At 44.7% G+C, this 22,706-nt stretch overlaps 1 protein-coding gene across 1 annotated transcript in view; it reads left to right on the top strand.

The window, feature by feature from the left end:
- The window catches only part of znf76 (zinc finger protein 76), a 73,096-nt gene that overhangs the window by 45,437 nt on the left and 4,953 nt on the right, over positions 1-22,706 (top strand). The window contains exons 10-12 of the mRNA XM_084316903.1: positions 1,967-2,170; positions 10,520-10,620; positions 20,819-20,953. Of these exons, the coding sequence (XP_084173029.1) occupies positions 1,967-2,170; positions 10,520-10,620; positions 20,819-20,953 (440 nt within the window). The remainder of the gene's footprint in view (positions 1-1,966; positions 2,171-10,519; positions 10,621-20,818; positions 20,954-22,706) is intronic.

The raw sequence follows: 22,706 nt of genomic DNA on the forward strand, positions 1-22,706 counted from the left end.
AGAAACCCTACCTGTGTGTTCTCACATCCTCCTCTCTGTCTCCCCCTAGGGGAGAAACCCTACCTGTGTGTTCTCACATCCTCCTCCTCTCTGTCTCCCCCTAGGGGAGAAACCCTACCTGTGTGTTCTCACATCCTCCTCTCTGTCTCCCCCTAGGGGAGAAACCCTACCTGTGTGTTCTCACATCCTCCTCTCTCTGTCTCCCCCTAGGGGAGAAACCCTACCTGTGTGTTCTCACACCCTCCTCTCTGTCTCCCCCTAGGGGAGAAACCCTACCTGTGTGTTCTCACATCCTCCTCCTCTCTGTCTCCCCCTAGGGGAGAAACCCTACCTGTGTGTTCTCACATCCTCCTCCTCTCTGTCTCCCCCTAGGGGAGAAACCCTACCTGTGTGTTCTCACATCCTCCTCTCTGTCTCCCCCTAGGGGAGAAACCCTACCTGTGTGTTCTCACACCCTCCTCCTCTCTCTGTCTCCCCCTAGGGGAGAAACCCTACCTGTGTGTTCTCACACCCTCCTCCTCTCTCTGTCTCCCCCTAGGGGAGAAACCCTACCTGTGTGTTCTCACATCCTCCTCTCTCTGTCTCCCCCTAGGGGAGAAACCCTACCTGTGTGTTCTCACATCCTCCTCCTCTCTCTGTCTCCCCCTAGGGGAGAAACCCTACCTGTGTGTTCTCACATCCTCCTCCTCTCTGTCTCCCCCTAGGGGAGAAACCCTACCTGTGTGTTCTCACATCCTCCTCCTCTCTGTCTCCCCCTAGGGGAGAAACCCTACCTGTGTGTTCTCACATCCTCCTCCTCTCTGTCTCCCCCTAGGGGAGAAACCCTACCTGTGTGTTCTCACATCCTCCTCCTCTCTCTGTCTCCCCCTAGGGGAGAAACCCTACCTGTGTGTTCTCACATCCTCCTCTCTCTGTCTCCCCCTAGGGGAGAAACCCTACCTGTGTGTTCTCACACCCTCCTCCTCTCTGTCTCCCCCTAGGGGAGAAACCCTACCTGTGTGTTCTCACATCCTCCTCTCTCTGTCTCCCCCTAGGGGAGAAACCCTACCTGTGTGTTCTCACATCCTCCTCTCTCTGTCTCCCCCTAGGGGAGAAACCCTACCTGTGTGTTCTCACACCCTCCTCTCTGTCTCCCCCTAGGGGAGAAACCCTACCTGTGTGTTCTCACATCCTCCTCTCTGTCTCCCCCTAGGGGAGAAACCCTACCTGTGTGTTCTCACACCCTCCTCTCTGTCTCCCCCTAGGGGAGAAACCCTACCTGTGTGTTCTCACATCCTCCTCCTCCTCTCTGTCTCCCCCTAGGGGAGAAACCCTACCTGTGTGTTCTCACATCCTCCTCCTCTCTGTCTCCCCCTAGGGGAGAAACCCTACCTGTGTGTTCTCACATCCTCCTCTCTGTCTCCCCCTAGGGGAGAAACCCTACCTGTGTGTTCTCACATCCTCCTCCTCTCTCTGTCTCCCCCTAGGGGAGAAACCCTACCTGTGTGTTCTCACATCCTCCTCCTCTCTGTCTCCCCCTAGGGGAGAAACCCTACCTGTGTGTTCTCACATCCTCCTCCTCTCTGTCTCCCCCTAGGGGAGAAACCCTACCTGTGTGTTCTCACACCCTCCTCCTCTCTCTGTCTCCCCCTAGGGGAGAAACCCTACCTGTGTGTTCTCACATCCTCCTCCTCTCTCTGTCTCCCCCTAGGGGAGAAACCCTACCTGTGTGTTCTCACATCCTCCTCTCTCTGTCTCCCCCTAGGGGAGAAACCCTACCTGTGTGTTCTCACATCCTCCTCTCTCTGTCTCCCCCTAGGGGAGAAACCCTACCTGTGTGTTCTCACATCCTCCTCCTCTCTGTCTCCCCCTAGGGGAGAAACCCTACCTGTGTGTTCTCACATCCTCCTCCTCTCTGTCTCCCCCTAGGGGAGAAACCCTACCTGTGTGTTCTCACGTCCTCCTCCTCCTCTCTGTCTCCCCCTAGGGGAGAAACCCTACCTCTGCACGGTGCCGGGCTGCGGGAAGCGCTTCACGGAGTACTCGTCGCTCTACAAGCACCACGTGGTTCACACGCACTGCAAGCCCTACACCTGCAGCCACTGCGGCAAGACCTACCGGCAGACCTCCACGCTGGCCATGCACAAGCGCACCGCGCACGGAGACTTCGGGGCCACCGGGGAGGCCGACGGTAGGGGAGACGCCGTGACGGTGAACACACAAGTGTCTAGATCTAGGGGTTCTCAAAACCTTTTTATACCACGACCCCACTTTATTTAGGATTTAAAAAAAATTAACATCACTAACATGTCACAAAAGCATGTAGAATGTATATTATCATCAATACGTTAGTTTAGCAATAGGTTAAAAGTAATAATAACAAAAATAATAATATTTCAAATGGCATTAGTCCGGATGGCAGAATTCAGTACTGTATCTACAGAACCTTCGGTTTAATCATCTTCCCTTTATAAATTTCCTTCGATTTTTTGTACACGTGATCTCAAAAAGGTGCTGAACGAGATCAGTGGCAGTTCTTTAAGTTTGGTCATTATTATCATGGTGTTATTCACTGTCAAAGATGCAAAGAAAAATCATAATTCATATTCTCCTTTGTTTCATCACAATTTAAGCAAGCCTAGTAATAGACACAATATTTCTGACACTGTGAATACATTCCCTGAGGTCGATAGATGTCCCTAGATACCAAGAATATGCAAATGGTCCTTATAGAAGTGGAGCAATATTCCATTTACCTAGGTATATATTTTAGGCGAAAATATTCCATGGGTGGAACAGGTTAATGTATCACGTAATTTCAACGTGGAAATAAGGAATATCAAAAATAAAAGCACACGTTGTTGAACTTGATCATGCGTATTTATTGGAAAATGAAATGACGGCACTATGTTATTAATGAAATGAATGGATATTATCAACAAAAGCAACGTAATTGTTTCTGTATACACATTTATAAAACGAGATGCGTGAAAAGAAAATGCGTTCACGTGCTGCACTTTGGCGGAGATCCGCTTCTACTCTGAAAATCCGGCCTCACAGAGGTATGTTGATGCGAAGGGGACGTGCTTTCTCAGCGCAGCATTACACAACACTGGGTACTCGTTCCGGACTGATATCCAGAACTTTCCGGGGGGGGGGGGGGGTCCAGTGAACTTGACTTTCAGTAGCTCGTCACACGAAAGATCATTGAGCGCTTCCTGCTCAGACAGTGGGAGGCCTCCTGCGTCATGCGTAATGAACGGATCATTGATCCAGTTGTCCAAATTGTCCGCGCTCTCGCTCCGAAAATTGTTCAACGAGCCCTTCTAGTGGCTCCAGATGTTGGGCTTCAAAAAATTATTTTGCAACATTCTTTTCCTACAAAAAGCCATCAAGCAGAGTAAATACCCCAAAATCTCTGCTGATTATCCTGGAGTGTCACTAACGGAGTTTCTTAATCCAGCTCATTATCAGCACATTTTTCTGCCAATGGGTTGTTTTTGTCTGCAAGGAAAATCTGCGCTTCTTCTCTGAGTTAAAAAAGGCGATTTAATACTCTGTGCCTCGAGATAGCCATCACCACTAGTCCTAGAGACCGGCAGGTTTAATGCCACCTAGAGGACAGACATCACCACTAGTCCTAGAGACCAGCTGGTTTAATGCCACTTAGAGGACAGACATCACCACTAGTCCTAGAGACCAGCAGGTTTAATGCCACCTAGAGGACAGACATCACCACTAGTCCTAGAGACCAGCAGGTTTAATGCCACCTAGAGGACAGACATCACCACTAGTCCTAGAGACCAGCAGGTTTAATGCCACCTAGAGGACAGACATCACCACTAGTCCTAGAGACCAGCAGGTTTAATGCCACCTAGAGGACAGACATCACCACTAGTCCTAGAGACCAGCAGGTTTAATGCCACCTAGAGGACAGACATCACCACTAGCCCTAGAGACCAGCAGGTTTAATGCCACCTAGAGGACAGACATCACCACTAGTCCTAGAGACCAGCAGGTTTAATGCCACTTAGAGGACAGACATCACCACTAGCCCTAGAGACCAGCAGGTTTAATGCCACCTAGAGGACAGACATCACCACTAGTCCTAGAGACCAGCAGGTTTAATGCCACCTAGAGGAGGACAGACATCACCACTAGTCCTAGAGACCAGCAGGTTTAATGCCACCTAGAGGACAGACATCACCACTAGTCCTAGAGACCAGCAGGTTTAATGCCACCTAGAGGAGGACAGACATCACCACTAGTCCTAGAGACCAGCAGGTTTAATGCCACCTAGAGGACAGACATCACCACTAGTCCTAGAGACCAGCAGGTTTAATGCCACCTAGAGGACAGACATCACCACTAGTCCTAGAGACCAGCAGGTTTAACGCCACCAAGAGGAGGACAAACTTTGTTTGGTGTGTGAGTTAGAGGTGACATTGAGAATGAGGTTCACTTTGTGTTTTAATGTCTTGTCTACGAGGACGTAAAGGGAAGTACTTTTTAGTCAAATGTCCTCCATTGATGTTGATTTTCTTGAGCTGGATGAACATGAACAACTTGAGTTGTGCTTCAGGAAGGGAACTGTTTTTGTAGCGGATTTTATTCGCCAAGCTTGGTAGAGAAGACACGATACTTTGTTTAAGACCGAACTGTAATCTGTATTTATGTAATCTGTATTTAGATAATTAAATGTAACGTATGATGTAATAATGGAACACTGCAACAGTATCATTAGTGCCTTATAAAAAACCCACGAGAGCTTCCGTGTGCATGACACGGAAATAAAATGAAAATCATTCAGCCAAAAGACATGCATGTTAGGCAGGGACTGACTACGGATGACAACTAGCTCATTAGCTAACTCTGGCTAATGAGTTACATTGATGTGGAAACTGAATTATGTTGATTTATGTGCACTGTCCCTCACAAAAAAAAATAAACTTCACGTGTAGGATTTTACGACGAATGTCGTTGTCAAATTAATATAGATTGCCGTAATTACTTTTAAAAAGATAGGCCACAACCTCTTACCTCTAAAATAGCACAACGTGTTCTTGCCTTCTCCACCTTACTGGCCAGGCGACTCGTTTACTCTTTAAAGTTGAAACATATACAACCTCCATCTCACAATAGGTGGGTGAAGGAGTTGCTATTATTGTCTATCAATCTCGAAAAGCTCAGATTCTACCTCCAAGGGCTCCCTAAATTCCTTCGAGAAGACTTGGAGACCTTGCCTGGTATAGAATCTCTGACATCCTTGCCTGGTTGTGATGACTGTGCCCCCCCCCCCCCTTTTTTTTACATTTTTATTTTATCTTTTTTTAAATTCATTTTTAATTATTATCGTTGTTTTTCTGTCACATCAGTATTCATGTTTATCTATTTTAATGTATGCATATTCTGTACTGTTGAACATGTATGTTTGTTGTTGCTCTCCTTTGATGGGATGGGGTGGGGTGGGGGTAAGGGATAAAAATGGAGAATAAAAAAATGGGAGATCTCTCTCAATTGCACTATGATATTTTTTGTACCTGCACAACTCTTCCAAAAAAGAAAGTTAGGGGGAAAAAGATAGACCAGGGCCCTCATTTATCAATAATGCGTAGAACGTGTTCTATTTTCGCTCCTACGCACGGAATTTAGAATGTCTCTACGCACAGAAAAATCTGGATTCATCAAACGTGCGTACACAGGTTGTACGCACACTCCGTGTTGATAAATTGTTCTTACCGTCCATGCTCGTGCACGATTCTAGTATTTGCATACAGAACCGCCCTTAATTAACCATATATGGTAATTACACACCCCCATGAGAACATGCGTGTTTGTGGAATGTGGAATAATGGCTAAGCAACAAATATGAGAAACTTCACTGAGAGCGAGATTGATCACGGAGGTCATCTAACCCAGGGGTTCCCAAACTTTTCAGGCCGCGACCCAAAAATAACGGGGTCAGAGAGCCGTGACCCCCACTATTATAGATTTCTTTTTTAAATATTTTTATTAAAAAAAAATTATAAATGGAAATGTAATAATAATAATAATAATGCAGGACCTGTTGCACACGTTCAAACGCACACACACTAATAAGCATTGGAGGCTTTTAACCAGGGCCGGACTGGGGAAATCATTCAGGCCAGGAAATATAGTGCAAAATATAGCCCCAGTCAGGCCACTTTTTAAGCGGGGGGTCTGGGGGTCCCCCACCAGGAAATGTTTTGTTACAAAGACTTCATTTCCTGCATTCTGGTGCAGGCATTTTTTTTATTTCTACCCTTTAAATGCCAGTGTTTGTGATGGCATCACAAATTATTGTTAAAAAACAGGCTAGCATATGTATGATTAGCAACAACACTGATTTTGATGGATTTTCAGTTTTTTTGTAATGTCAGATTGAAAACAATACAATCTTTTATTCAACTTCAGCCCTGATCATAACACCACATATTAATTTTATAATTCTAACTCTTTAAATGCCAGTGTGTGTGATGGCATATATTTTCAATATCAAATGCAAAGTAGATTTTTCTGGGGGGGATTATTACAGGCTAGCATCATGTGTCAATGATTAGCATTCCGCCTCCACCAATCACATGCGGCTCCTTTTGTGTGTGTGTGTGAGAGCAAGAGAGAGAGAGAGAGATAGTTCTCCAACTTATGTGAGTTGCAGTGATCTCCTGGTTGTTCCCCACCTAGGTTATCTAACTATTGCGCTGCTGCAACTAGAAACACTGTCCTGGCCTGCTTCTAAGTTCAGTGGCCTGACGCGTCTCTACTTTTCGTAGCTCCATTTCTGCAGACCCCTCTCTGATTGGTTGAGCTCCATTTCTGCAGACCCCTCTCTGATTGGTTGAACGAAGCCCCTCTCTGATTGGTTTAGCTCGTCACACGGTAAAAGGCGGATGTAATGTTATCATTATCAAGAAGATAAAAAGAAATGTACTACCAGATTCGCGTATAACGTTATTTCGCGTGACTTCGCGGTTTATTCATAACGTTATGCACATTTCACAACACAGCCAGCTGTCAGAAACTGTACATTGTAACGTTATGTTATTTCGCGGTTTATTCACATAACGTTATTTCACGTGACAAGTTCAACACAGCCCAGCTGTCAGAAACTGTACATTGAGGGGGGTTGAATCACTGTTTAGTGTTTACACTCCCCACTTACTGTAACTGTACCATGACGCACTCCCCACTTACTGTAACTGTACCATGACTCCCCCACCTCATCTCATGTACCTTGTTGTGTATCCTGTTTCTTTTTCCTCATTATTATATTCAGAGTTAATTATATTGTTTACACTGTCTTTCTTCTATTATAACCCTGCCCATTTGATGTTCCCAAATCATATTCAGAAAGTATCACAGAGACTTCTATTGACCAAGGAATTAGTTATTATTAGTAAGACACAACATTTCCGTAGCAATCCGACATTGACCACCAGACTCTTTCTCTTAAGGCATTAACTGGGTTAATTAATATAAATGTTATATTGTAACTGTCTAGTTACACATTGGTTCCGAAACATGTATGTTCCAGGCTGCAATTAAAACTTTGAATCTGAGAGAGCTCTGGTTAGCGAAGCCGGCGATGCAAGCGATTATTATTGTTTTTTAATGACAAACCAATTACATAATCCAACATATGTGTAAAGGCACACACAACATATTCCAGTTAACGGTATATTTTTTTAATGATTCGTTATGGCGTAATCAATACTTCCATGCGTATAAATTGCGTTCGCGACCTCCATGTTTTGGGGGTATTCATGAGAAAACTCGGATCCGGGATTCGGCTCCCATCCGTCGGGCAAGAACTGTGGGTTTTCAGCCTCTCTCTCTGGAGCTTAACGGAGTTTCGATTCCTGGCTAGAGGCGCTTGTCGCAGCTCATGCGCATGCGCGTGCTCGGCCAATCAGAGAGGGGTCTGCAGAAATGGAGCTCAACCAATCAGAGAGGGGTCTGCAGAAATGGAGCTACGAAACTGCAAAAAGAAATTAAAATAAAAAATTGGATTTAAATAAAAAAAAATAAAAAATTAAATCATCTGGCGACCCCTTGGGAACCCCTGATCTAACCAACAAATTGAAGGTATACGCATTTCATTGTGAACAATCTTATTTGGAAACATGACACACAAAATAATAGTATTTAGCTTTTTATTTTAAACAATATTTAATCGTATGATTTTAAATATGTTTTGAGAATAAATAAATCCAATAAAGTTGTCAATTTCACAGGAGCCAAGGGTGTTGACTGACGCAGTCCTACAGAACCAGCACATTGACAGGAATAAATGACAAACTGACCTGACATTTGCACTGTAATGACTGAAATGAACGAGTCACTGAAGCAAATTGCTACCTGTGCAACCCAATGGAGAATACAAACTCTGCAAAATAAATGCCTTTTTTTGTTTAGGTTTTTTAAAGTTAGATTAAGACCTTGCAAGGGTAGACTTACTTAAAACTGCTGTATGATCCTCTTGACTAAATTGCTGCGGCATTTGGAGGTGGGTGTTCTGCCCCCCCGTGGCACAGCCACCAAACTTTTCAGCAGGCCAACTGCGCTCTACGATGGCTCTTGTGCGCGCGTGAGCTCATGTTGGGTCATTGAATCATTGGGTTGGTCAGAGTCATTAACTATATGGCTTCAGTGGATAACCCCGATCACCCGCATTTAAGTGATATTTTAATTACAGATACCCCAGTAATAACATTACAATTGAATTAAATAAAATTACGCCTGAATGAGTCGTGGGTTCCTCCCGGCCACCGGCAACGACATTTATCAGCCAAATGCGCATCGCAGATTATCTGTACATTGACTGAGTGGAAACCCTTTCTATATATATTTTTTTTTATTATCTTTTTTCTCCTTCGTTTTTCCGTTTTTCTCCCATCCCAATGTTAGTCGTTATGCCAATTCCCAATCCCCTTCCTGGTCGTTGCACACTCTACCCCCTACCGTCGGTCTGGGAGGGCGGAGACTATCACATGCTTCCTCCGACACATGTGTACCCAGCCCACCACTTCTTTTCACCTGGCAGCGAGGACTCTCACTGGGAGAGTGTAACATGTGGAAAGTCACACTACCTTTCTTAGATCCTTCCCTCGCTGTGCAGGCGCCCAGACCGAACTGTAGGAGTCGCTGTTTACAACCAGGACCCGCCCTCGCCGGGTTTCCCACCCGCTAACACTGCCAATTGTGTTAGTGTGGACGGCCGACCAAGCCGGAGGCACCACAGCTGGATTCGATCCCACTGTCTCTGTGGTGGTAGACAGACGCTTAGTCCGCTGCACTACCCGGCCGCCCTGGAAACCCTTTATATTAACATAACTGAATTAGTTTATTGATGGAGCTTTGACAGCTACATGGGTACGGTCTATTGCTCCGATGATGTTGGGAAACCCCCGGCGATGGCGTAAAACCCTCTCTTGACCTCGGCCTGTTGCTATTTATAGGGTTTGACAATAATTACACCCATGTCTCTATTTTACAATGAACTATAATGAATTATGAGTCATACCGAACACGTCGGTGTTGAAACTTTAATGCATGAAAGCTTATTCCGTCTGTTGCAGTTTTCCTATTCTACCGCTTGGTGCCATGTACACACGGTCGGAGCTGTGCGTAGATGTACGCACAATCTCAAGCACACGTTCAAATTGATAAATCCTTTTGATCCACTTTTTCTCCTTATTTTTCTATTTTTTCTCCCATCCCAATTTCGTGTATCCAATTCTCCCCTCCCCTGTCTTGAACGTTGCTCGACTATGCCCCCCACTGGTCGGTTGTAGGGAGGATAGAAGCCTTGCATCACGTGTCCCCTCCGGTACACGAGGAGGCAGCCTGTCACATCTTTTCACCAGACAGCGCGGACTCTCATTGGCGAGGTGTAACGTGTGGGAGGCTCACACTACCCCCGCCATTTCCTGTCTCTGCTGTGCAGGCGTCTCCCAACCGACCTGTAGGGGTCGCTGTCCACAACGTCCAATCCCCACCCATCGACTTCCACCCACTGACTCTGCCAATGAGCCAGTACGACGGCCGGGATTCGATAGAATGGGATTCGATACCGGAGTCTCTTGCATTGGTGACGAGCGCAATCTCCGCTACGCCACCCAGCCGCCTCATATTGATAAATCCCACACTTTGCTTGGAAATGATCATACACACATCTGTGCGTACGCAGCATTGATAAATTTAGAGCATGATATGGCAAACAGCTGCATTATACATTCAAGACAAAACAGGACAAAACAGGGACCAGAGACATACATGACACTTCAAAGCACAAGAGACATGATGACACTGCCAGAACGGGATCCCTACACTGTTGATCTGTCAGTCCAATAAATAAATAAAAATTTTAAATCAAGGGGTCAAAGGTCACACGTTAGTAAATGAGGGCCCAGATATTTAACATTTACACTTTACTTACTGTATTTACATGAACGTCGAGACCTCGCGGCGCCAGATGAACACACTGACGCCCTCTCCATCCCTTTGTGTCGATCTGTAGACGTTGAGACGATGGACAGGGTCCTGGACCAATCGCAAGCCTCCTACCTGGAAGGGGTGGAGCAGACGGAAGAATCTCAGCTCAGTGGCGAATCACAAGAGGTCAGTCAAGTCTCTATCCTGCAGTCCATGGCGCTGCTTCTCAACGGTTTAATATGTCACACCGTTGCCGTGGTGATGTGACATTTCTCCCGTGACTAATAAACTCATGACAACACCGGTATAACCGGTGACATCGGACAGTGGCTCGGGAGGTAGAGCAGTCGTCTGGCAATCCGGAGGTTCCCCGTTCGATTCCCGCTCCTCCCGGGCAGCGTGTCGATGTGTCCTTGAGCAAGACACTTAACCCCTAATTAATAATAAATAATAATAATAGATTGAATTTGTAATGCACTTTTTGTTCGCTGGGATCCCAAAGTGCTACACTACAGGGTTAAAGCATAGTTAAAAAAAAGTTAAATAGTTATTAGTAAAACAAATAAAATAAAATACAGAATAAAAATAAGATAAAAATAGAACATAGTTAATTAAAAACATAGTATAAACAGAAAATAGCACAAGAAAATAAAAATAAAAAGCTAACAGTCAAAGGCCTTTTTGAACAGGTAGGTTTTCAGGCCTGCTTTAAAAGAGTCCAGGCTCTGTGGTGCCCTCAGCTGGATGGGGAGGTTGTTCCACAGGCGTGGTGCAGCCGTGCAGAAGGCTCGGTCACCCATGGTGCAGAGCCGGGTATTGGGGACCTGAAGGAGCAGGCTACCTGCGGATCTGAGGGTGCGGGTGGAGGATTGTGGAATGATGAGTCCCTGAAGGTAGAGGGGTGCGTGTCCGTTTATGCAGTTATGGGTGAGTGTCAGGATTTTGTAATTGATCCGGAATGAGACGGGCAGCCAGTGTGCGTCTATATTTTCTACAACGGAGTTCGGCGATTTGCGAATCTGATTGGCCACTGGCGTTCTATCGCCTAACCCTAACCCTAACCTTAACCAACTTCGAAAGAGTGCCTAAGCTTAACCGTCGGAATCAGGGCAGGCGTTCTATCGCCATGCTCTAAGACAGTGCTTCTCAAACTTTTTCTGTCAGGCCCCCCTTTGGCGGACCAAAATATTTTGGGCCCCCCCCCCCCCTCGCCCCAACAAAATAGTCATGAAATGGGCCATGTTTAAATTGATTGAAATAACACCAATATCGTGACCTTTCAAATTGGCCCTATATTTTGTTTTCAGAGCTGTCATGGATGAAAAGCCAGCTTCACACAGATACTGTATGTGGTGCTGAATGGTATCAACACCTTAACTGCTGCATCATGAGATACTTGGTACTCAGCACCACACTCTGAAACTAGCTCTCTAGGTGGTATCAGATGAGATTTCAAAGAGTTCTTCCAAGAGTTTGGATGGAGATGTGTCAGGAAGCTTTGTCTCAATGTTGTCTGTAAAGGTTTTTTTTATCCAGAGTAACTTGGTGATCCTTTTCTGTGTTTTATTAAATAATGATTTTCAGATTTTGAGAAATGGTATTTTCATGGAGAACAGTGCAGCTGCAACAGATAGCACTTTAGTGATAATTTTCTGTAATCCAAAAAAAAAAAAAAAAAAATTTTTTTTTTTAATAAATCTCAAGGCCCCCCCTGTCATGCCTCTGCGCCCCCCACTTTGAGAAACACTGCTCTAAGACAAACTCTAACCTTAACCGACTTCGAACAAGCGCCTAAGCCTAACCAGTGTAGAAACTTGCGGTCCCACGATTGGGCGTACGCGTCACATGACCAGAAATGACACTTGCCAATCAGATTCGCAAATCGCCGAACTCCGTTGTAGAAAAATAACAGGCAGCCAGTGTAGTGCGTGGAGGATGGGGGTTATGTGATCGTGTTTACGGACTCTCATCAGGATCCCGATGAGCAGGTTGGCACCTTGCATGGTCGCCTCCGCCGTCGGTGTGTGAATGTGTGAGTGACTGGGTAAAATGTGAGTAACAAATTGTAAAGCGCTTTGGATAAAAGCGCTATATAAAAAAGCAGCCATTTACCATTTTATAAAATGACGCTCAATATCTGTAGAGCGATTACTTTGATCTTTAACGCTAATCGGCTACATTGATCCACTGTGTCTGTCCGTCTACATCTGTTTTTAAGACATTTCCAATGACTAGTATCCATTTTGTTGGACAGACAGAGTTGACGTTCTAATTAAACAAATATACCAAAATAAATACCTTCATCACTTTTCTATCTGTTCATTGAAGGACGGATCAATTTAGTGCATTGATCACGTACTGAGCAAACATACTGTTGCTGGTCTGGACGCGTGAATATTAAAGGCAACCAACTTGTGTTCAGCTTGCCGTTTAGCGTTTCTCTGATTGGCCACACGGCCAATCAATCAATCCACTAGCACGCGGCCTTGCGGCAAGAGAGACAAGAGAGACAAGAGAGACGCGGCAGTCGCGGCAGAGTGGCTGCGCATGCGCATATATGTATGTATATATATATGTATAAACATATCTACTAGAAACACTGGTGTTCTGTTGTGCGACTGTGCTAAACTCTTCCACCACATGACCGACATTTGACATACAGTACACCTCCTATCTATGTTGGGATTATGTTTGGTCATGACAAAACAATAAAAATCGCTACTGTTAGTAAGCTGCCACCACCCACTTCAATGACAGAGCTCTCATATTTGCGAATGCATAAACTATATCTTAAATTATGGCTATGTGTCTAATATGGCTGTCGCGAAGTCATTGATAAGCGACAGCCATATTAGACACATAGCCATAATTTAAGATATAGTTTATGCATTCGCAAAATATGAGAGCGCTTGTCATTGAAGGGCTTCCTACAACGGAGGAACGGCCGCTGCTGCTGCTGGAGCTGAACCAAGTCAAGCCGCGGGCGGCACACGGAAGCCGGGGAAAAAACAACCGCGTCGCCCCGCTGGCTCTTCAGCAAGGAGCCTCCACAGCTCCAGTTAACCTAATTTATACCGTAATGAATCATTAAAAAATATACCGTTAACTGGAATATGTTGTTTCTTTACACATATGTTGGATTATGTAATTGGGTTTTCATGACAAAACAATAAAAATCGCTACTTTACATCAGGGTGAACGCTGAACCGAGTCAAACCGCGGGCGGCGCACAAGCCGGGGAAAAAACAACCGCGTCGCCCCGCTGGCTCTTCAGCAAGAAGCCTCCACAGCTCCAGTTAACCTAATTTATACCGTAATGAATCATTAAAAAATATACCGTTAACTGGAATATGTTGTTTCTTTACACATATGTTGGATTATGTAATTGGGTTGTCATGACAAAACAATAAAAATCGCTACTTTACATCAGGGTGAACGCTGTTACACTGCCACCACCCACTTCAATGACAGAGCTCTCATATTTGCGAATGCATAAACTATATCTTAAATTATGGCTATGTGTCTAATATGGCTGTCGCGAAGTCATTGATAAGCGACAGCCATATTAGACACATAATTTAAGATATAGTTTATGCATTCGCAAAATATGAGAGCGCGGTCATTGAAGGGCTTCGTTCTACAACGGAGGAACGGCCGCTGCTGCTGGAGCTGGACCGAGTAGAGCCGGCGGCGGTGCACGTTAGCCGGGGACAAACCACCGCATCGCCCCGCTGACGTTAAAAACGCGAAATAACGTTACTGATGTACAGTGACACCCAGAGTTTCTAGTTACAGTAGTGACGCGTGACTCGAGATAGTCCTAACACTGTAACAGTGTTTATTATTAAGAGTCAGATAGTCCTAACAGTGTTTATAGTCCTAACACAGTGTTTATTAGTAAGAGTCAGATAGTCCTAACAGTGTTTATTATTAAGAGTCAGACAGTCGTAACAGTGTTTATTATTGCGAGTCCTAACAGTGTTTATTATTTCATAACTGTATAAAAACGCGAAACATAATAATCAGTCAGCAGCGCTCCACTGCTACCGCAGCCCAACACAAGTGCGTTGGAACAGCAGCCCAACACTACACAAGTTGGTTGCCCGCGCTGCCGCGCTTGCTCGCTGGATTTCATTTGGGACGTGGGACGGCTGCGCTTGCCTGCGCGTGAAGGCGGGGGGGCGCGGCCAATCAGAGAAAAGCCGAACACAAGTTGGTTGCCTTTAATATTCACGCGGTCTGGACTGGTCCTCTGAGCTCCTCTCCAGTCAAACATACTGTTGCTGGTCTGGACTGGTCCTCTGAGCTCCTCTCCAGTCAGACATACTGCTGCTGGTCTGGACTGGTCCTCTGAGCTCCTCTCCAGTCAAACATACTGTTGCTGGTCTGGACTGGTCCTCTGAGCTCCTCTCCAGTCAAACATACTGTTGCTGGTCTGGACTGGTCCTCTGAGCTCCTCTCCAGTCAAACATACTGCTGCTGGTCTGGACTGGTCCTCTGAGCTCCTCTCCAGTCGAGCTTTCGCTGCTGTAGGTTTAATCTGACATTTTTTATTTCATGTGTAACATGGTCGTGTCTCTAGAGCTTCTTTCTCTCCTTCATGAGCGATGCCTGAGCGGTCCGGTACCGGGCAGAGATTTATTTCACGTCATAAATATATCAATACAGTCTGTATTAATTAATGTTGTGTTTCTTTTTCAAATGTAGCCAAGAGTAAAGACCCTAACCCTATCAAAACAGCATCCAAAGTGTATATTTTCAGCACTACGTTTTCTTTACCAAGGATTTTAAGTGTTATTAGCTAAATATGAGTTTATAAAAATCTCAGCGCATTGCCTCGGAAACCGGATGATTTAGACGCGAGGAAATGACGCCGTCATGAAATCGTTGTAGTTCTAAGAAAGAGGAGACCCAGAAATGTCATAAAACCACACTACCCAGCTCACACCAGCCGCTGTTGAACTCAGCCGGCCGACATGGAAAAAGTATATTGACGTTATTTTTCGTGATTATATCTCACGGCTCGAACAAACCTGAATGTTATTGCCATAAAATACAACGTATATTGTTTCTTTACCTTTCTGTGAACGTCTACAAAAATAATGTGTCGCAATCTGGTGAAAAATGGTGGAGGTATTTACATTATACAAAAGTAACTGTACTTACAGTAGATTTCATTCACGGTCTTTGCTGCCCTGTTACGGGCGCCTGGTGGTACTAAATCCATATTGAACTCTTCCATTGGAAAGAGGAGATGTATGACTTGGCCATAATAAGGTAATTTGTGTCCGGATGTCAAAATTTAGTTCTGTATCTGTAAATGGGGGACCCTGATGTAACGTTAAACAAGACGAAAGTCTTTCTCTGGTCTGCATCCCCATAACAATTGTTTGTATTGAGCCGTACTGTATTGTACCCATTCTGCAATCTTTTAATAAAGTAATCAATCAATCTACAAAACCCCCTGTAAATCATCTGCCCTTTATTCATTTGCTGGTCAATGTTAGCAGGATTCACCGTCAAAGATGAAGAAAAATTCAATATAATATATATTTGCATCACTTTATTTCTTTTGGGGAAGTTCAGGTATCATAGCAGCAGAGGGGAGGGGCGATACAGGTATGGGCAGGGTAATAGTAGAAAGACATAAATATAGGCAATACAATTTTATCTGAATATAAAAATATGAGAAAAAGAAACAGTGTAAACAAAGGTGCAGATGAGGGTCTGTATGCCCTGTCTGTGATATTATAAGTTACAAAAAATATAGGCAATAAAGAATTTTAATCTGAATATATACTATGAGTAAAAGTAAACAGTATACACAAGGTACCCTAACTGGCATGATGGTCAGACATTCCTAGTTGTGTGTGCGTGTCTGTGTCTGTGTGTGTGTGGCACAGATCCTCATTTGTGTGCTCTGTTGATGCTTTCTAGTGTTTGACCACTTGGGGGCGCTGCTCTACCAGAGATGATGGGTCTTTGTTGCAGCCCCTGCACCACGGCCCTGTTGTCATGTGACCCACATGTTTTCATGGAGCCTCTTGTTGTCGACATCATCATCTCGTAGGCAGAGAGAGTCTGCGTCCGGCTCCAAGCCGCGCGCACATCTAGACTCTAGGGCCGTGAGACTAGGAAGAAGGGAAACCAAGGAAGGCCGTGGGCCGCGCAGTAGGGCGGCTCCATTGGGGCAAAAATCATAATCACGATTATTTTTTATTGCTGTTGAAATTGTGATTATTAAACCAGATTACTCACTGATCTCAGAACGTCGTATAAGAACGACTTTTCTTTTTACCTTTCTGTCGTCTTCCTGAATTTCCCCAAGGGGATCAATACAGGAATATCTTATCTTCTACAAGTTACCAAAGGGGGGGGGGGGGGGGGGGCACGGTGCATCACTGTGAAGGAAGGGTGCGCTGCATTTACAGCAACACAAGACAAAATGCGAGCAACGCGGCATGCGGTACAATAATCATTTTGTCTTGATTATCTTGTTTTCATGATGGTGGGAAGGAAGCCAAAACCTTAAGGTCCGGCCCTAACGTCCAGCACTAACGTCCAGCCCCCTAATAATAATGTGATAAATAAACTAAACTAGACTAAACTAACCAAAGCACAGGCTTAACTAGACTAAACTAACCAAAGCACAGGCTTAACTAGACTAAACTAACCAAAGCACAGGCTTAACTAGACTAAACTAACCAAAGCACAGGTTTAACTAGACTAAACTAACCAAAGCACAGGCTTAACTAGACTAAACTAACCAAAGCACAGGCTTAACTAGACTAAACTAACCAAAGCACAGGTTTAACTAGACTAAACTAACCAAAGCACAGGCTTAACTAGACTAAACTAACCAAAGCACAGGCTTAACTAGACTAAACTAACCAAAGCAAAGCACAGGCTTAACTAGACTAAACTAACCAAAGCACAGGCTTAACTAGACTAAACTAACCAAAGCAAAGCACAGGCTTAACTAGACTAAACTAACCAAAGCACAGGCTTAACTAGACTAAACTAACCAAAGCACTGGTTTAACTAGACTAAACTAACCAAAGCACAGGCTTAACTAGACTAAACTAACCAAAGCACTGGTTTAACTAGACTAAACTAACCAAAGCACAGGCTTAACTAGACTAAACTAACCAAAGCACAGGCTTAACTAGACTAAACTAACCAAACCGGAAACCGTCGGTAGTGTGATAGTAAAGGGTTAACCTTCTGTAGTGTGGCAGTGAAAGGGTTAAGGATCCATGGAAACAGCATCTACGTCATCGCAGGTTTTACGCAATTTGAAGTATTTCCCAACGTAACGGACCATTTCATTTGATTTCATTTCAGACCTTTATTTCAACTCGTGAGACACTAAGGTTACCCTCATGTACAGCGACGACGAGCTTACAAAACAAGGTTTATCAGCAATGTCATACATTATAGGCACAATAAATAAGAATAAACAATAAAAGTAGGGATGCTCGATATTGGCTTTTATACCGATATTGTCCAACTCTTAATTAATACCGATATATGCAGGGTTTTCCCCCCCAATTTTTTTTTATAATTTCAGGTAATTAACATTACATATCTCTTGTTGTATAGTCAAGTTAGACCGCGCTCACAAGTACTCACACTGGGTGCTGTAATCCCATAAAGTTCAGTATAACAAAGCAGGATAGCCGGACCAGCACTCACAGGTTCAATGTTTTTTAATTGGCAGCCTGAATCAAAGCAGACATGTTTCTAGCCATACCACTGAAGAAGGACATTAGTCCGAAACATGTCTGCTTTGATTCAGGCTGCCAATTAAAAAACATTGAACCTGTGAGTGCTGGTCCGGCTATCCTGCTTTGTTATACATATCTCTTGTTGTGTAATTAACACAACATTATGCATACTTTTGACAATAAATAAAACCAGAATTTGTTCTTACTTGCTTGCCTGGGTAGATAAAGGTTATAGAAATGTAAAAAAAAAATTAACCGATACAGATATTTTCCGATATCACATTTTAATGCCGATATCAGCCGTTAATATCGGTAGGCCGATAATATCGGACATCCCTAAATAAAATAATATCAGCTAAGACAGTTACAAGTCGACACACAGTGGTGGGAGATCATACTTTTTTAGATGCAGCGAGAGAAGGAAGAACCTTCAGCTTCAGAGTCAGTCGGAGGACGTTCCAGGTGTTGGAAGCATCAAAGGAGAACGCTGTAGAATAGCTTCCAAGATTCCATCCCAACAGTGATGTGATGTAAGAGGGAAGTTTACTATTACATTTTGTCATTTAGCTGAGTGCCTTTTATCCAAAGCGACTTACAAGTTCTGTACGACAAGTCAGCAGGAAGGGTACGACTCTATCAGCTGAGTAACAATGTTCATCAAACAGTGTTGAAACGTGTGCTGCAGTGTTGAGTCATAATAATAATACATTTATTTTATAGAGCGCCTTACATAAGGTATCTCAAAGCACTTTACAGACATTGAATTATATAGTACATGGACTTTAACGAACAAAAAAACGAAACAAACGAAAACAAACAAACTCCGATGTGCATAGTAGTAAAGACATATTAGTATAGTAGGAAGAGTGCATGATAGTATAAGACGGTAAGAAGGTTTGTTTTTGTTCATTTTTTCTTTATTTTTTTCTTTTTTGATCTTTTTCCCCCTCCTTTTTCCTCAGATTTTCTCCCATCCCAATGTTAGTCGTTATGCCAATTCCCAATCCCCTTCCTGGTCGCTGCGCACTTACCCCCCACAGTCGGTCTGGGAGAGTGGAGGCTACCACGTGCTTCCTCCGACACACGTCCAGCCAATCAACCGCTTCTTTTCACCTGGCAGCGCGGATTCTCACTGAGAGGGCGTAGCGTGTGGAAGGATCACACTATCCCACTTAGATCCTATCCACGCTGAGCAGGCGCCCCGACCGAACTGTAGGAGTCGCTGTTTACAACGACCCGGACCCACCCCGCCAGCTTCTCCCACCCTCTAATACTGCCAATTGTATTAGTGTGAACGGCCAGCCAAGCTGGTGACAACCCCGGAGCTGTGAGCTGGATTCGAGCAGGCGAATCCACGAACGCAATCTCCGTTACGCCACCTGACCGCCCCCTGTTCATTTATTTTTTAATTTCAGATAATGATTGAAGAAGTGTGTTCTCAGTCGACGGCGAAGGATAGCAATACTATCTTTAAAAGTGAACAAATTACCAATGATAGTTATGCATTTCAACCTGAGAAGGCCATCCCACCTCTCCACCGGGGCGGGAGGTGGGTCTGATTGGCGTATTGGACCTGTCTTTGGGCGTTTGCCCTCGAGCGCAGAGTTGTGGAGCTCACAGAGTAGGTACTTGTAGCTTGTAGGTACAGGGATATTTTGCACTTATGGAGAAAATAAGGTGTGTCATAAGGGGTTCGACAGCTAGATTTTATAAAACATGGGGTCGTTTCTTTACCTATGTTGGGGAACAGGGTTCAATCGACACCCCATAAGCAATGCTCACTTCTAGCCTAGCCTTGTCTGGTTGGTTGACCTGTCTACATGTGCAGGTGTAACCCCATGTTTACCTTCTCACTTAAAAAAAAAAAAAAAAAAAGTTCCATTCCTCTCTTTCTGCTGCACAGTCCTTGTCCTGAGTGTACATATCTGTTCAATTGACTGTATGTCCGAAACAATATCTATATATTTCTTTTGTGGTGTATTCTCTGTAGTCTATATTCAACAGACCTATATTTTGACTACTTATATGTAGATATGTGCAATACGTCTGGCATATATGTGTACAGTTTAACCTACTGCTAATTTCATATTGCAACGAAAAACTTCAATAAACAAAGTTTTGAAAAACAAAAAAAAGTAGGTCCAGGAAGAGAGAACGCAGGGGTTTTCTACAGACGGAAATAAAAGAAGTGAAAGCTGCTCGTCGTGACGTTAGGAGGCTGGAAATAACATCTATACAAATAAAACGAGAAGGAAGCGATTTTTTTTTAAATTTCTTTGGCACATAGTGATGCGTAGATGACAACTAGGTGCAGACAATAATGAGGAAATTGGGGGGCGGGGGGGGGGGTGCAGGTTCAATTCCTGGGATTTTTTGCAACACACAAGAAAATAGAACACCAGAAAACCTGAACACTGAACGAACTTCCCACCACAGACGGTTGAAACCATCACAGTCAAGACGGTTGAAACCAAGTAGTGCAAAAATGTGTGATAGTAAAGGGTTAACCTTCTGTCGTGTGGCAGTGAAAGGGTTAACCGGCTGTCGTGTGTGGCAGTGAAAGGGTTAACTTTATGTGAATTGTCGCAGTGAAAGGGTTAACCGTTTTTTGCTAGTGCGGCAGTGAAATTGTTAACAGTGTTTGTCTCCGTCCTCAGGTGGGTCTGTCGGCAGAGGAGGCGGAGCTCCAGGTCTTGGGTACGGCCATGATCACCATGGTTACCCAGGACGGCTCCACCATCACCCTGCCCACCGGACACCAGGGAGACCACCACATCACCATGGTTGAAGAGGTACGGTCGACTTTACAATTCTCCCCTCCCCTGTCTCGAACGTTGCTAGACTATGCCTCCCACTGGTCGGCTGCAGTGAGGATAGAAGCCTTGCATCACGTGTCCCCTCCGGTACACGAGGAGGCAGCCTGTCGCATCTTTTCACCGCAGCAGCTCGAACTCTCAGTGGCGAGGAGTAACGCGTGGGAGGGACACGCCGCCCCCGCTACTTCCTGTTTCCGGCGTCACCCAACCGACCTGTAGGAGTCGCTGTCCACAACGCCCAATCCCCACCCACCGGCTTTCCCACCCGCTAACACTTGCCAATTGTGTTAGTATGAACGACCAGCCAAGCCGGTAGCAACGCAGAGAGCTGGGCTCGATACCAGCGTCTCCTGCGTTAGTGGTGAGCGCCTTGCCCACTGCGCCACTCAGCCGCCCCGCATCCTGCATCCTTCATCTCACATCCTTCATCTCACATCCTTCATCCTTCATCTCACATCCTTCATCCTTCATCTCACATCCTTCATCTCACATCCTTCATCTCACATCCTTCATCTCACATCCTTCATCCTTCATCTCACATCCTTCATCCTTCATCTCACATCCTTCATCTCACATCCTTCATCCTTCATCTCACATCCTTCATCTCACATCCTTCATCTCACATCCTTCATCTCACATCCTTCATCCTTCATCTCACATCCTTCATCCTTCATCTCACATCCTTCATCTCACATCCTTCATCCTTCATCTCACATCCTTCATCTCACATCCTTCATCCTTCATCTCACATCCTTCATCTCACATCCTTCATCTCACATCCTTCATCCTTCATCTCACATCCTTCATCTCACATCCTTCATCTCACATCCTTCATCTCACAACTTTCATCTCACATCCTTCATCTTATTTTTTGTTATTTTTTTGTATGTTTTATTTTACCAGTGGTCGATGGCCACTAGATACATTTGTTGGTACACATCAGGTAACATAGAATGAGCAGAAGTTGGAGAGGAAAGAGGGGAGAAAGAGAGAAAGGGGGAAGGGGAAGCCTAAATATTAAAGGCAACCAACTTGTGTCTAACCACGCCCAACTTGCGTCTCGCCACGCCCGGAGCTCATTATATGCCAGTAACCGCCCCTTATTCAGTATCCCAGAAATAGCTCAATTGGCAAGACTGCATGGCTGTGGATCCTACGGCTCGTTGCTGGCGAGTTCGATTCCCTTCAATTTCTTCTTTTTTTTTTTTTTTAACGTGCATTCGCATTCTTTCGCCGTTTCATTTCGCCGGTTAAGTTTAGGCATTGTTTCGGAGTTGGTTAAGGTTAGGCATTGTTTCGGAGTTGCTTAAGGTTAGAAGGGTTAAGTTTAGGCGCTGTTAAGGAGCTGGTTAAGGTTAGAGTTTGACTTAGAGAATGGCAATATTTTTTAACGTGCATTCATTTCGCCGGTTAAGTTTAGGCATTGTTTCGGAGTTGGTTAAGGTTAGGCATTGTTTCGGAGTTGCTTAAGGTTAGAAGGGTTAAGTTTAGGCGCTGTTAAGGAGCTGGTTAAGGTTAGAGTTTGACTTAGAGAATGGCAATAGACAGCCTATTTCCGCGCTGCAGCGCGAGGCAATATACAGCCTATTTCCGCGCTGCCGCTCTCTCGCGCTGCCGTGGTCACATGGGCGTATTGGCCAATCAGAGAAACGCTTTACACAAGTTGGTTGCCTAAAATATTCATGCGAAGGGGAAGGGGGGGAGGTGACAAAAAGAGAGGAGAGAAGAA

This window comes from Notolepis coatsorum (assembly GCF_963971535.1).
Source record: "Notolepis coatsorum genome assembly, chromosome: 6".
Taxonomy (NCBI): Eukaryota; Metazoa; Chordata; class Actinopteri; order Aulopiformes; family Paralepididae; genus Notolepis; species Notolepis coatsorum.